Source organism: Carassius gibelio, chromosome B25 (genome assembly GCF_023724105.1).
Source record: "Carassius gibelio isolate Cgi1373 ecotype wild population from Czech Republic chromosome B25, carGib1.2-hapl.c, whole genome shotgun sequence".
Classification (NCBI taxonomy): Eukaryota; Metazoa; Chordata; class Actinopteri; order Cypriniformes; family Cyprinidae; genus Carassius; species Carassius gibelio.
In genome coordinates this window covers 1,868,473-1,883,573 of record NC_068420.1, presented here as the reverse complement: position 1 = coordinate 1,883,573, position 15,101 = coordinate 1,868,473, and the positions used below count along the sequence as shown (strand labels likewise).

At 37.0% G+C, this 15,101-nt stretch overlaps 1 protein-coding gene across 1 annotated transcript in view; it reads right to left on the bottom strand.

The window, feature by feature from the left end:
• nell2a (neural EGFL like 2a) overlaps positions 1-15,101 on the bottom strand; it is an 83,618-nt gene that overhangs the window by 40,251 nt on the left and 28,266 nt on the right. Inside the window, exon 11 of the mRNA XM_052598361.1 lies at positions 2,889-3,014. Coding sequence (XP_052454321.1) covers positions 2,889-3,014 — 126 coding nt within the window. The remainder of the gene's footprint in view (positions 1-2,888; positions 3,015-15,101) is intronic.

Genomic DNA, 15,101 nt, shown 5'->3' with positions numbered 1-15,101 from the left:
TGTTGCAGTTTTGTAAGGGTGTTCTGGGTGGTTGCTAGGGTTTGAATGTGTTGCAGTGTTGTAAGAGTGTTGTGGGTGGTTGCTATGGTTTGAATGTGTTGCAGTGTTGTAAGGGTGTTTTGGGTGGTTGTATTTATGGGGTTTGAATGTGTTCCAGTGTTGTAAGGGTGTTCTGGGTGGTTGTATTTATGGGGTTTGAATGTGTTGCAGTGTTGTAAGAGTGTTATGGGTGGTTGCTAGGGTTTGAATGTGTTGCAGTGTTGTAAGGGTGTTCTGGGTGGTTGCTAGGGTTTGAATGTGTTGCAGTGTTGTAAGAGTGTTATGGGTGGTTGTTATGGTTTGAATGTGTTGCAGTGTTGTAAGGGTGTTCTGGGTGGTTGCTAGGGTTTGAATGTGTTGCAGTGTTGTAAGAGTGTTATGGGTGGTTGCTATGGTTTGAATTTGTTGCAGTGTTGTAAGGGTGTTCTGGGTGGTTGCTAGGGTTTGAATGTGTTGCAGTGTTGTAAGAGTGTTATGGGTGGTTGCTATGGTTTGAATGTGTTGCAGTGTTGTAAGAGTGTTATGGGTGGTTGCTATGGTTTGAATGTGTTGCAGTGTTGTAAGGGCGTTCTGGGTGGTTGCTAGGGTTTGAATGTGTTGCAGTGTTGTAAGAGTGTTATGGGTGGTTGCTATGGTTTGAATGTGTTGCAGTGTTGTAAGGGTGTTCTGGGTGGTTGCTATGGTTTGAATGTGTTGCAGTGTTGTAAGGGTGTTCTGGGTGGTTGCATTTATGGGGGTTGCTAGGGTGATACAATGTTGTTCTGGCTGGTCGGTGAGTGGTTAATGTGTTGCAGTATTGTTATTACCATGTTCTAGGGCTTTGATGGGGGTTGCTAGGGTGATAACATGTTGCTATATCATTGTTAGGGTTTTCTGGATGGTTGTTAGGGTGAAATGTTGCAATACTGTTAGGGAGTTCTGGGTGGTTGCAGTATTTATGTTTCCATGTTCTGAGTGCTTGTTAGGGAATTCATGTTGCTATATCATTGTTGGGGTGTTGTGGGTGGTTGCTATGTCATTTATGGGTGTTGCCACAGTGATAACGTTGCAATGTCATTGTTGGAGTGTTCTGGGTGGTTGCTATGTCATTTATGGGTGTTGCCACGGTGATAACATGTAAATGTAAATGTAAATGTAAATAACTATGTTACTATATCATTGTTGGGGTGTTCTGGGTGGTTGCTAGGGTGATAACATGCTGCAATGTTGTTAGGGAGTTCTGGGTGTTTGCTAAGATATTCATGCGTTGCAGTATTGTTGTTAACATGTTTTAAGTGGTTGCTATGGCATTGATTGGGGTCGCCTGGGTGATGACATGTTGCTATATCATTGTTAGAGTGTTCTGGGTGGTTACTAAGATATTCATATGCAGTTGCTAGGGTGACAACATGATGCTAAATCATTGTGGGTGGTTGATACATCAATGTGTTTCTGTATCATTGCTAGAAAAGCTGTTTTCTTGATGAAACCCTTGAAGGACACAGAGCACTTCATGCTGCACTGAGATTAATCTAGACTATCATAACAAAATCCTCTGGTGGCAGACCACTCTTGAGTTTCATCGTACTGGGTTTTTATATTGCTTCGTTTGACTGTACAACTGAGTGCCGCTGTGCTTGAATGAACCTAATTGGCTTGTTTATTGTATTAGCCTGCCTAATTACTAACAGGAAGTCGAAACACTCGCTGGTTATTTACATCCTGTTTTGTAGCCACAGTCCCAATAATCCATAAACTGCAATGATATGTGACGACTAAAACCACACACTTTCTGTAACAGTCTGGTCAATTAGTGGAGGAGCAACAGTAAACACTTGAAAACAATTAAAACAACAGTCCATATTTACAGTGGAAATATGAAGTGACTGGTAGCTGGAAGATACGCTGCTTCAGCAGCTTAAGTAAAATGACAGAGAAGCACATCCTCTTTGTCAGCATTTAATGCTCCAAGATACCTGTGACGACCTGCGAGGTGCTGCTAGAAATAATACTGCAAAATGTTTTTATATTGATTTGATTGACAGCCAGCATTTAGAGTGAACATTTATGTGCAATGACAGGAAATAACTCAGCACACAATCTTAATGTTGTCTACTTTCACAGTTAAAATTAGATAAATTAAGTGCAGAAGCAATACTGCAAAAGATATTTAAGATTTTATTTCATAGATTGTATGTTTAAAATATTGTGTCTTACTACGATGGCAGATTTTTGCTTAAGTACAAACAAGTCAAACAAAATTGCCAGTTCAGAGTGCACTGAAATACACTTACAGTATATGCAAAATAGAGTATTTGAATAATAATTAGCATTTTATGCAGTTTATTGCTTCTCAAGCAAGTTTATCTTGTTTCAAAAGTGTCATATCTATGTTTATGCACACACACACACACACACACACACACAAATAATTAAACTAATTTAGTTTTAATTTAATTTTAGTCATTTAGAAATAATTTCAGTTTATCTGTGAATGTCATCAGTCAAATAATACATTTTGCACTGATTTAATTAGTTGAATATGTTTTGCTCAGTGATTGGTTCGTTTGTCTTGACTCTCTGTCCTGTGATTGGTCGAGTCTCTGACTGTGATAATGATCAGTGTGTATCTAATAGATCAGATAAATGAATATAATTAGAAGCCTAAAATAGCATAAATCAGAAACGGAGCAGGCCATAACTGCAGCAGTCTGACTGAAGTGCTTCATCTCTGTTAGTGTATTTGTAATGAGACAAAGCCGAAGAAACTGCAATGCTGTCATCATGCTTTCTCTCCCGTGCCGTTGATGTGGACAGAGTGGAGAAATGTTGGAGATGTTTAAGCAGCGGTGAATGTGTTGGTTTGTCACCTGTACAGGAGTAATCGTCGATGCGGATGAACCCTGTGTGGCAGATGCACATGAAGGAGCCGGCGGTGTTCACACACTGTGTGTTCTCTCTGCAGTAGTGCCTCCCCTCCGCACACTCGTCGATATCTGCACAGAAAACATCACATCAGCTCAGACTCACACGCCGGGAGACTTTACATGCTGAGGACGGATAACGCTGAGTTTAGAGCCGCGAGTCAAAGTCTTTTACCACGGGGTGTGCGATATGTCAGATATTTACAGTACAGGGTTATTATAGTTCACTAACACTAAAACCTTCAAAAATACAGTGTATCTGTTACTTGAATTAAGCACTAACTGAAATTATAAAAAAATAAATAAAATCCTGTAAATTAAAATATTTATAGTACTGTATACATGAAAAGGTATAATGATATAAAACATATACTAAAATAAGTTATAATTATTTGTGTCCCTGCAGCACAGAAGCAATAGCCAACAATACATTGTATGGGTCAAAATTATACATTTTTCTTTTATGCTAAAAATCATAAAGATATTAAGTTACTTAATAACTTAATTGTAACTTAACAGCTGTAAAGGCATATTTATTAATAATAATAATAATACTAATGATAATAATTAAAAAATACAAAAACACAACAAAACTACCAAAATTACTAAAATGAAAACAGAAAAAATATGAAAATAAAATAAAATTCTAAATATTACCAAAAACTTTAATGGTATATCAATGATTAAAAATCATAAAAGAAGCATACGAAATACAAATAACAACAAAAAGTAAGTGAAGTAAAAGTGATAATTTTCGATGTATTAAAAGCAAATAGAAAGAGACAATTACACAGAAAAATATTATTACTGTTTACTCAGAAAGTATTTTCATTCAGAAATTAATACATTTCCCAAATAAAAAGAGTAAAATAATATTTTCTTGTAAAATGCACAATTTGTTTTATTTACATCTTCTCTCTCTCTGTGTGTGTGTGTGTGTGTGTCTTAATATAAATATCTAATTACTTTAGTGTCTCTGATTTCAAAATGCTAAAATAACTAGAATTTCCACGAATGAGTTTTTTGACTCACAGAAGGATCGATAGTTTAAATCGATTTAATGAATCAGTTTGATTCAAGTTTTCTTATTATTTAAGATTAGTTTTTTTGCATTAAAACATTTTGAATCTATTTGGCAACACTGACTGCTTAGTTGATGATTTTAAATGATTTTAAATAGTTTATTAATGAAATGAAATGGTTTATTGTTCCTCTGACTGAGGAACATTTATTAAGTAAACAGATAATTTCATTTTAGAGCATAAATACTGATATACTGGCTATCTGTGGACATTTGTAGCTACAGTATTACTGCCGTTCTTTAAATCTAGAGTAAAAGTGCACAAGTCAAGGAGTTAGGATGCTTTTGTGTTGGATTCAAGTGTCCGTCTGATGAATTCAGGGACTTTTTAAGAGATGATATCCATGACATTTCCGAGGAAAGTTTGGTGTGAAGCGAGGGCAGAGCGATCGTCCGCCTCGTGTGTCATGACTCCTTGAATTTATCACAGGGAGATCAAATAAGAGGTATTAAATCAAATCTCATAGACTTACAGATCTAATAAAAAGCCTTATGAATTTTCACCAGCGCCGAACTGCTGCATTTGTGATAAATTCAGAGTGGCTTTATGGCTCAAGACTTCAAATGAAACTTTAACCCAATTTACTTCGAACTGGTGTCCTTAAACATAACCTTCGCCGCTTCTCTTCTGTAATTCACTTAACTCACGCTTCTTCTGCCAGTTACTCCTCAGGAAAAACTTATCGGGAATTATCATCCTAATGATTAAACAGTGTTTCTGAAGCATGACATCCAGACTTAAAAGATCGCAGGCAATCAAGAAAGAGCTATTAATACACAAATAAGAGAATTGATATTTATTTTTTATTAATTTTGTATTATATAATAAATAATTATAATACCCACAAGCCTTTTGATTAGTTATTTTTATATGATTAACATCTCTTGATTTAAAAAGCTAAAAGATTTCCGATGTTTGAATAATTTCCATGAACCAGTTCATTTGAATCTTTTGTTTTAACGAAACAGTTTGCATTACTTTGACTGACTTTACTCTTTCAGAGCATGAATATTGAACGTTTGAGAAGCATGGAGAAGAAGACGAGCAGTCAGACTGGTGAAGGGGAGAATCAGGGCCAGAGCTCTGATAACGCTCCTCTCAGTTGATCTTCGGTGCATTAGCATGGAGCGGTCGAGGACGGGGTTTGTGTGTGAGATAGAGGAGGAGAAGGGAAATCCATCTTCTTTTCTGAGTTCTGTTCCTTCTGTTCTCTCAGTGGAAGGCCGATCAATCACAGCTAGCGCTCATGAATCAGGCCTGTTCACATCTCCACTGGAGTAAATATGGATAAACCATCTAACCCACGCTACAGAAGCCAACGAACGCTTCTGATCTGATGATAATATCACCCACAGTTCACATATAGCACTTGGTTTTCAGAGTTGGAGAAAGTTACTTTTTAAAGTAATGCATTACAATATTGTGTTACTCCATGAAAAAGTAACTTATTGTGCTACTTGGTTGCATTTTATGGAAAGTAATGCATTACGTATGTTATTTTTACTATTATTTTTTGTCACCTTGGCTGGGCTTGCTTATTAGTTGTTTTTTTTTAGTTTTTTCATAACAAAAACCCCAAACGTTATATTTTGGCAACTAAAGGCACTTTCAACAGTTAAATTGATAAGCAGGAGTCAGTTAAGAAATGGGAAAACAATAACTTGGGTTAATTATTTGCAAAACGTAATTTTGTTGTAAATTTAAAAGGAATGTTATTTTACTAGTTACTTGAAAAAGTAATCTGATTATGTATCTCACGTTACTTGTGATTACTAGAGACTGAGGTGCCCCATTACAATATTAACAACATATACAGTAATGTAAGATATTGACATATAATATAATTTTTATTTACATTTAAGCATTTAGCAGATCTTTTAACCAAAGCTACTTACAATACATAAAATACAATTTTTGCATTATGTGTGTGTGCGTGTGTGTGTGCATGCTTGCGTGCATGTATGTGTGTGTGTTATAAATTATACAGTATGTATAATAGCTTTTACATGTAATATTATTGTTTAATAATATTATTTTATTTTAAATATATTTTATTAAATATATTTGTGTATGTGTTTATATGTGTCATTTTTTTAATTTTATATAGTTTTATTTTTCAGTTTTACTTTTAGTAATTTCAGTAAGAGTTAAATAAATAAGAATAGTTGCGTTGACCATAATGTTTTTATATTTTATTTCAATTGATGTTTATTTTAAGATATTATTATAGCTTTTATTGATTTTCTGAATTAGTTTGAATTTTTATATTTTTAGTTTTAATAAAAAAAAAAATCTTGAAGTTCTAGTAATTTTGTGTCTTTTGACATTTTTATGCGTTTTTTTTATTTATTATTTTATATATATATTGCCTTTCTATTTATTTATTTATTTCAGTTTAAGTTTTAGTTATTTTAGTACATCAAGAGAAATTTCCCTTTGGCAACTAGCTAAAATAAAAGTTGTTTTAAACTTATTTCATTTTATGTAAGTTAAAGTTTACTTCATTTCAAGTAACAGAAATATTTTCAATGGCTTTAGTATTAGTAAAGTATAATAAACCTGTTTGGAATAAGCCATTTCTACACATGTATAATGTTTATAAACTGTAAGCCTTTGTTATTTGAGTTTGGTTTGTATTGGTTCTGCAGTTGTGGCCATATTTTAAATCAAAATTCATGAGATTTGAAATGATAAATAATATTTGAATAGTTGTTAAGTTGTGATGTAAATCCATTGTGCTCTCTTAACCTCGTGATAGTTCTTGCGGTTCATTATTAGTATTTAATACTGTTTTTCTCAGTCAGACTGCGACCCATCAGAGGTTTCTGCTGTGGGTGGCACGATGTGTTTCTGTCTGCTGATTTCTCGCTCTATCTCTGGGCTCAGTGCTGTCTGTCTGCCGGCAGGAAGATAACATACGTGTGTTTTCCTGACAGACCTGCTGCTAAAAAAAAACACTCACCTCCCACAGATCTGTGGCTGCTGTCCCAAACACACACACACACACACACACACACCAGATACCAGCACAACTACATGTGCTCAGACTCATCTAGGTCACCGAACCACAGTCGGGCAGTCAGTCTAAACAAATATGACCCATAATGGGGTCATATTAAATTGCTAAAATGAACATTATGTTGTGTATTTAGTGTAATGAAATGTGTCTATGCGGTTTATTTTTCCACATACTGAACATTATTGTTTCTCCTCTATGCCTTGTCTTTCTGAAACGCATTGATTTTTACAAAGCTCATTGTTCTGAAAAGTGAGGTGTGCTCTGATTGGCCAGCTATCCAGTGTGTTGTGATTGGATGAATGCCTCAAGCGTGTGGTGGAAATGTTACTCCCCACACCATACTGTGATGATGATTCGCGAACCCGCTACGAACTCCCGAACTGACTCAAATGATTCATGGTCTGAACACCCCGAAATAACTCAAATGATTCGCTATCCCCAAACTGACTCAAATGATTCGCGATCCCGCTCCAAGCTCCCGAACTGACTCAAATGATTCACGCTCCGAACCCCCGAAATAACTCAAATGATTCGCTATCCCCAAACTGACTCAAATGATTCGCGATCCCGCTCCAAGCTCCCGAACAGACTCAAATGATTCACGCTCCGAACTCCCGAAATAACTCAAATGATTCGCTATCCCCAAACTGACTCCAATGATTCGCGATCCCCAAACTGACTCCAATGATTCGCGATCCCCAAACTGACTCAAATGATTCACGCTCCAAACTCCAGAAATAACTCAAAATGATTCGCTATCCCCGAACTGACTCAAATTATTCGCGATCCCCAAACTGACTCAAATGATTCGCGATCCCGCTCCAAGCTCCCGAACAGACTCAAATGATTCACGCTCCAAACTCCAGAAATAACTCAAAATGATTCGCGATCCCCAAACTGACTCAAATGATTCGCGATCCCCAAACTGACTCAAATGATTTGCGAACCCGCTCCGAACTCCCGAACTGATTAAAATGATTCATGCTATGAACTCCCAAACTGACTCAAATGATTCGCGAACCCGCTCCAAACTCCAGAACTGATTCAAATGATTCACGCTCCCAACTCCCGAAATGACTCAAATGATTCACAATCCGAAGTTCCCATCCAAATCAAATGACACCGCCAGAGCTACTACTGGCTTAGTTCTCCAATTTCATAACATTTACTGAAATTAAGGTACGAAAAGTATGTTGTTAACAAATAAAATATCAATATTTTACACCAAAGACAAACATGCAGATCAACCGTTTTTGTTATGAATTGTATCCTATTTTCCGTTATTATGTATAGCCTAATACAATTAGTGTAAGTGTAAGGTTGGGTTCGAAATGAGGGGGGTCTGGGGGGGGGGTCCCGGACCCTCCATAAGTCATTAGGGACCCCCCATAAGAATTCCTTTTTGAATTTTGGGGGGTCCCCCAAAAAAATATTTTTACATTAAAAATCATTGTGAAAATTATAAGTTTTAGTGACGTTTTGTATTTATAACAGTAATTAATTAATTTCCTAGCGCGAGGCAGCAATCAGGGCAGCTATTAGCTAAATGAGAGTTCAGCATCACAGATTGTTATTGTGGTGCACCCGCAGACACATACTAAATGAACGCGGCAAAACAAGACACCACAAAGAGTGAAATCCTGAATGAAAATCCTGTAAGTGCTTCGATTGTGTTTATATCTCCATAATTGCTTATAGTAAAATATTAGGAGTTTGAGTTCCTATATCAAAAGTTGCATTAACTAGAGATACACAGTGTAATGTAGAAGAGTACGTTTGTCAACGTTTCTTGCTAGCTGTAACTTATGTGTATGAAGCCAAATGATCTGCCAGCTAACAGCAGAACGAGCTGCTAGACAAGTTATTCAAAGCTAGCTTAACAATCTACTTGTCCAGTCAGTGATTACGAAAGATAACCAGGACTTAATTCAAGTTTGTGAGTTGATTAAAGTGAATGTGATTTGAGCATGAATGTACATGAGAGCTTGGTAAAGAAGCTAATATTATTTTTCTTAATTTGGAATCCTGCACATGGAGAGAAAAAGGGGAAAAAGAAATATCACCGACTTTTTTTCTAGGGTAAATTGTGCTTATGTGATAACATGGCTGTTGTTGGGGGAAATTGTAGAAATCAGGGATGCAAAAACAGCGCGCTTTTCGGCGCCTCCCCGTAGAGCTGTAGTCAAGTCCGGCTTTGTCGAGTCCAAGTCAAGTCCAAGTCCAGGACTAGTCGAGACCGAGTCAAGACCGAGTCCAAAGAGGTTCGAGTCCAAGTCAAGTCCAAGTCCAAAAGTTTCGAGTCCAAGTCCAAGACCGAGTCCAAATGAGTGAAAAAAGGGTCCTATTCAAGACCACATACTTAACTACTGATAATGTTTGTGATGCGAGAGAAAGCATATCTCCTATTCTAAGAAAATCATTTTACATTATTATTTGTAATGATCAAAAAGCATGTGCAAAGTAAAAACTCTGTAGGACAGGGGTCTCCAAACTACATCCTGGATGGCCAATGTCCTGAAAAGTTTAGCTCCAACTGGCCTTAAAACACCTGGAAGATTAGTGTGTCTAGTAAGAGCTTGATTAGGTTCGAGTGTGTATAATTAGGGTTAAAGCTAACAGGGGCGTTAAACAAGATCCTGGGCCCTATGCATAGGCAGTCCTGATGGGCCCCCATGCCCCCCACCCATGAAAATATCCAGGTAAAATAAAATATATTTCAGATTCATACTTTTCAAGGGCCCTCTCTTCCTTTGGGGCCTTGCTAATGAGTACTGGTTTTACCCCCAGTCCGACCCTGGGAGCTAAAATTGGATAAACAAACAAAGTTTGGAACTGTAAGGTCAAATAATTTGTATGTACTTTATTTTTTGTTGACATTATATCTGTGGTCAAAAATGTATATGACTATGCCTAATTGGCACAGTGCACAGACGCACTCAAAGCTCGAGATATGACAAATGCGCACAGCAAGGCTGGAATGGATACGTTTGGCTCTACTGGACATGCGCACATAAATACAGCAATTTTTGTCATACTGTACTAGTGTTTGCATAGACTAGTCGAGCTCTGTCGGAAACAATCGACTACTCCAGCATGCATTAACCATAAAGCATACAAAGTGTTTGCAAGTACGACGTGAATTTTAGAATTACAATATTGCGTGGAGCTGTTACTATATGACCTTATCTATGTTGCATGTAAAAATAAAATAGGCCTATGTAATGTAATAATTAGGGTTGTGCCTGAAGCCGAATACCTTATTCGGAATGGCAAGGATAATGGCTTAAAAAACGAATAACGGACAAGGAATAATTCTGCCTGAATACTCGTCTGAAGCTGACAGAGTCTGGTGTTTGCTAGATAACAGGTGAGCCAGGGCATCAGCGCCAGAAGTGAATGAATGTAAACTTTATGAGTGAAAAGATCGCAAATCAAACACCGCATTGTTGTCGCCTCTCTGCGCATCTCTCAGAAATCAGAGCGTTGCAAGAGTAATTTTACCTATAATAATACATCATAGCTACACGTTATATTATTTGTATATATTTAAAAGGCAAATATTGAAAGCTTAGGCTACCATGATACGAATGAATGGAATAAGCACAGCGCGCTCACCAATCAAACAGCCGCGCTGCGCGTCTCAGTCTCTCAAAAACCAAATCAGTTCTCTCTCAAAAGTAGGCTAATAATCAACATAGATATGGATACATTGTCTACTTGTCCTACATGTTTGCATCTTTATGTTTTGCTGGTTTGCGCGGCACACACACATCTGTTTAGTGAAGTCGACTATACATAGACTCGCTCAAAGTGTTCTGCGTAATGAGAATGTATGCATTTAATGGATTCAGTCGTGTTCATCACTATGACACGTTTGTCATGACATCTCTCTGCTTGCATGATAAATATTATTTTAGAAATTAATAATTAATTCAGTTTAACACGACATACTTGTTCAGTGATAACTACGAAAAAATATATAAAAAGTCATAACAGTCTTATCAAGTAACTGTACGATGTTGTATCCGAATGCAGATAGGAAAAATTTTGTGATTGTTACAGATACAAATACTGGCTGTTACATGAAAATGTAAATATGTAATGTCATATATAAAGTTTTTAAAATTTACATATGTAATTGTTGCATAAGGCTATACATTAATACGCGTTTATTGATAAAAAAAGGCTATCTAGGTGTAGACGTAAATAAAACACAATCTAACAGGTAGAAAATTAAATTAGAAACATCTAAACTTTTCAGGTCGCAGTAAGTGCACCGCTGGTTATGCACATCCTTTCCCGGAACAATACTGAAAGCTAAGGCAAGATGGAGAAACAGATGATCAAAGTTGTACAAGGATAGCCATTATGAATGGCTATCACTTGCAGAGCTACTGCAAGTGATGTTTAGTGCTGGAATTCCATTTATTCTTTGCTGAAACTTCTGCGTCATCATGGAGAGCGGGTCATGGTTGCCCAGCAACAGCAGACGCCACTGTAGCGCGAGCGCAGGCTACAGAGTGCTTTGGAAATAAGGAGAGCGGCGCGCCTAGCGTTTTCCACACAGTTTCAGTCGCGACATCATGCAAATGTGGTTTTGTTTTGAAGGAGACATTTTTTATTTTATTTTTTTGCTGGACTCGGTCGAGACCAACTAGAAGACTTGGCGAGTCCAATGGCCAAGTCCGAGACAAGTCCGAGTGCAAATTCAACGAGTCCGAGACAAGTCCGAGACGACAGAAAAATGTCTCGAGTCCGGACTCGAGTCCAAGACCGGACTCGAGTACTACAGCCCTACCTCCCCGCCTAGTGTTTATTTTACTCTCTATGGTGTCTGCATCAAATTCTCATGAAATTCTGCTTAAAGAAACTCCCTGTTAATACAGAACGAAATATGCTGTAGCCAATTTTGCCGTCAATACTGCCGACGTTGTCTTTGCTGTATCAGTAGGTTATATATTTATGTTAAACATCCAAGTGTAGACTGGTCTGTCTGTCTACGCACAGAGTCAAGCAGTCGCAGACAGAACGTGAAGTTCGTGAATACCGAATTCTCTTGTCTTTCTTGTTAATTTGTTTTTGAACAAAACACGATTTGCTCAAAAAAATAAATCAAAGTGTCTGTTTCAACGAGTTTCCTCGTAAACGCAGTCAGAGAAAGAAAACAGATGCGTGTCATTAACAGTATTAGATACATGCATTTGTCTTAAAGGACAGCAACCCAATATACCTGCAGCTGTTTGTGTCACCAAAGTTGATCAAAAAACAAAAGAGAAAGAGAAAAAAACATGTTTGTAGCTAAAGGTAAACTGTATCAATAGTATGAACCATATTTAATGTATACAGAGAAGGCAGTGTTATTTTACATTTGATTATTCGGTTTCTGTAACTTAATACAGTTAATTTACCTGAGAAACCAAAAGCACTGCTTTATTTCACATGTATTTTTGTTCTATTGCATTTATATATGCTTGTACTTTGTTTATTATTTTCTATGCAGAGGCACTTGGCCTACCCTACAAAATTACCCCAATCATCCTAGAACTTTACAAAAACAGCTACTCAAATCATCAAGTGAAATTGTTTTCAGGAAGAAGAGGAAGGAGTAGTAAAGCAAGAAGAAGTGATAGTTTTTCAGAATTTCATTTTACTCTATGTGCCAATAGGGGTGGGATGGCAGGGGTTGATGGCAATGTATATCTAGATATTTGCAGCGGGGCAAGGGAAAACATCCCGAGACCATTATCCCACCTTCAACACTGGTCCATATAATTTTGCCTACAATATATTGTGTAACAAGACAGTCTTCAGAACCTTTAATAATTAAATTTTAGGGGACCCCCCAAGAGTCCTAAGTCATTTCGAACCCTGGTTTTAAATGCAATACAAAGAGGCAAATTAAAGTCATTTTGTGGCCATTTCCATTTGCAATTCCAATGTTTAGGGGAGACGTCCGTCCATCCATACATCCATCTATCATCCGTCCATCCATCCATCTAACATCCATATATCCATCTATTGTCTGTCTGTCCATCCATACATCCATCTATCATCCGTCCATCCATCCATCTAACATCCATACATCCATCTATCATCCGTCCATCCATCCATCTAACATCCATATATCCATCTATTGTCTGTCTGTCCATCCATACATCCATCTATCATCCGTCCGTCCATCCATCAATCTATCCATCTAACATCCATATATCCATCTATTGTCTGTCCATCCATACGTCCATCTATCGTCCATCCATCCATCCATCCATCTATCGTGCGTCCGTCCATCCATCCATCCATCCATCCAGGGAGATTATGATAAGAACTAATTGATTCAATCATTTTTTTCTTTATTTCATTTAATTTTTTTTTACAAAATTTATTTATTTATTTACTTATTTTAATTTATTTATTTTACAGGCATGAGATGATGATAATAATGTTTTTTTATTTGTTTGTTTGTTTGTTTGTTAATTAATGAATCGATTCATTAATTTGTTTGTTTGTTCACTTATTTATATTTATTTATTATTATTTTTACTTCTGCTTTTTGTAACAGAAACATTATGAGTCCAGGGAGCCATGAGTACTTTACTTGGTAATGATTTCAGTAAACCAAAACATTTAATCACAGACTCTTTCTAGACTGATTTCTGCTTACTGTCACAGTCCGTCTGGGGGTTTCAGAACAAGCAGCAGGTCTTTGACCAGATAAACCCATCCAGCTAGCATCTTAAGCCTGTTTCTGAATGGGCTTGAATATTTGGTCTGTGTCTCATGACAAACGAGAGCCACTGTCAGTCTGTTCTCTACGGGACGCTCTGGCTTTATGAATCACTGCGCTTCGTTTTCCATTAAGTGAGCACTTCATACAAGGCAAAACAATTCATTAGGATTAATACGGCCTGCCAGAGTCCATTCGCTCTCGCCGCGTCGCCGGGAACTTTATTCACTTCTGCTTCTACCTGTGAATACCAGAGTCATTTATCAGCTGTGAGAGCGACTTCATCAGAGCACAGTCACGCTTTCACACCACTGCTTCATCTTACCAGATCACATTCACATTATTCAAGGTGCCTTCGAAGTTTCTTCTAAGTAAAACGTTTCAAATTACAGAGAGAGAGAGATCAAATTAAATAATAGATAAATCTTCATAAAACAGGTTGTTGTTTGACTTCTGAAAGCATGAAACCATCAAAGCTCATTGTTGGACACACTTCAGTCCTGCTGTTCTCCACATGAAGTCTGTGAAGTGTGTTTGAGATCAGATCTACTGTAAGAATCAGCACGCTCCTCAGCTTCTCAGTCCCTCCCAAAGCTTTATTATGCAGTAAAGCAGCGTGAAGCTCACGCCCTACAACCTCCCTCATGAAATATTGAAACGGGCCTGATCTCATCAGCACAGACGTGCTATTTTTAACTCGCCCAATGCTCATCGCGCCTTTACAGAGCCACGCAGGCTTCCTGAGAGAGACTGGTGCTCCTGTGCTGCATAATGAAGAAAGCAGACGTGTTTCTGAAGCTGCGGATGCTGGAGAGCGTGAGACGACGGCGATGGGAACGTTTCCTCTCAGTCTCAGGGGTGTGTTCTGATTCACAATAACATCATGAGGCTCCTGACGGTTGTGGGTTATCTGACTATATAGTGTGCATATCAGATGAAGTGAGGTGTTTGATATGATGATGCTGTATATACGGCCTGATGCTTGATGGGAGAGATTTCGTTGTACATTTACACGACAATACGTTGTTCTGTTTAGTGCAACAGTTTCAAATGCGTTTCATCTATCTCTGTTTATACACAATTATTTATTCAAATAAATTCATTTTGAGTAAAAAATACTTAAAATATAAAATATTTCTATAAAAATATTTTAATAAATATATATGTTTAAAAATTATATTTTATTTCTATAATTTGATTAATATTTAATTTTCTTTCATTTTAAATAGTTTTAATGTCAATTTAAATAAATACATTTGAATAAATGTAACATATTTAAATAAATATTTATTAAAATATTTACATATATATTAGTGCTGTCAAACTATTAATCG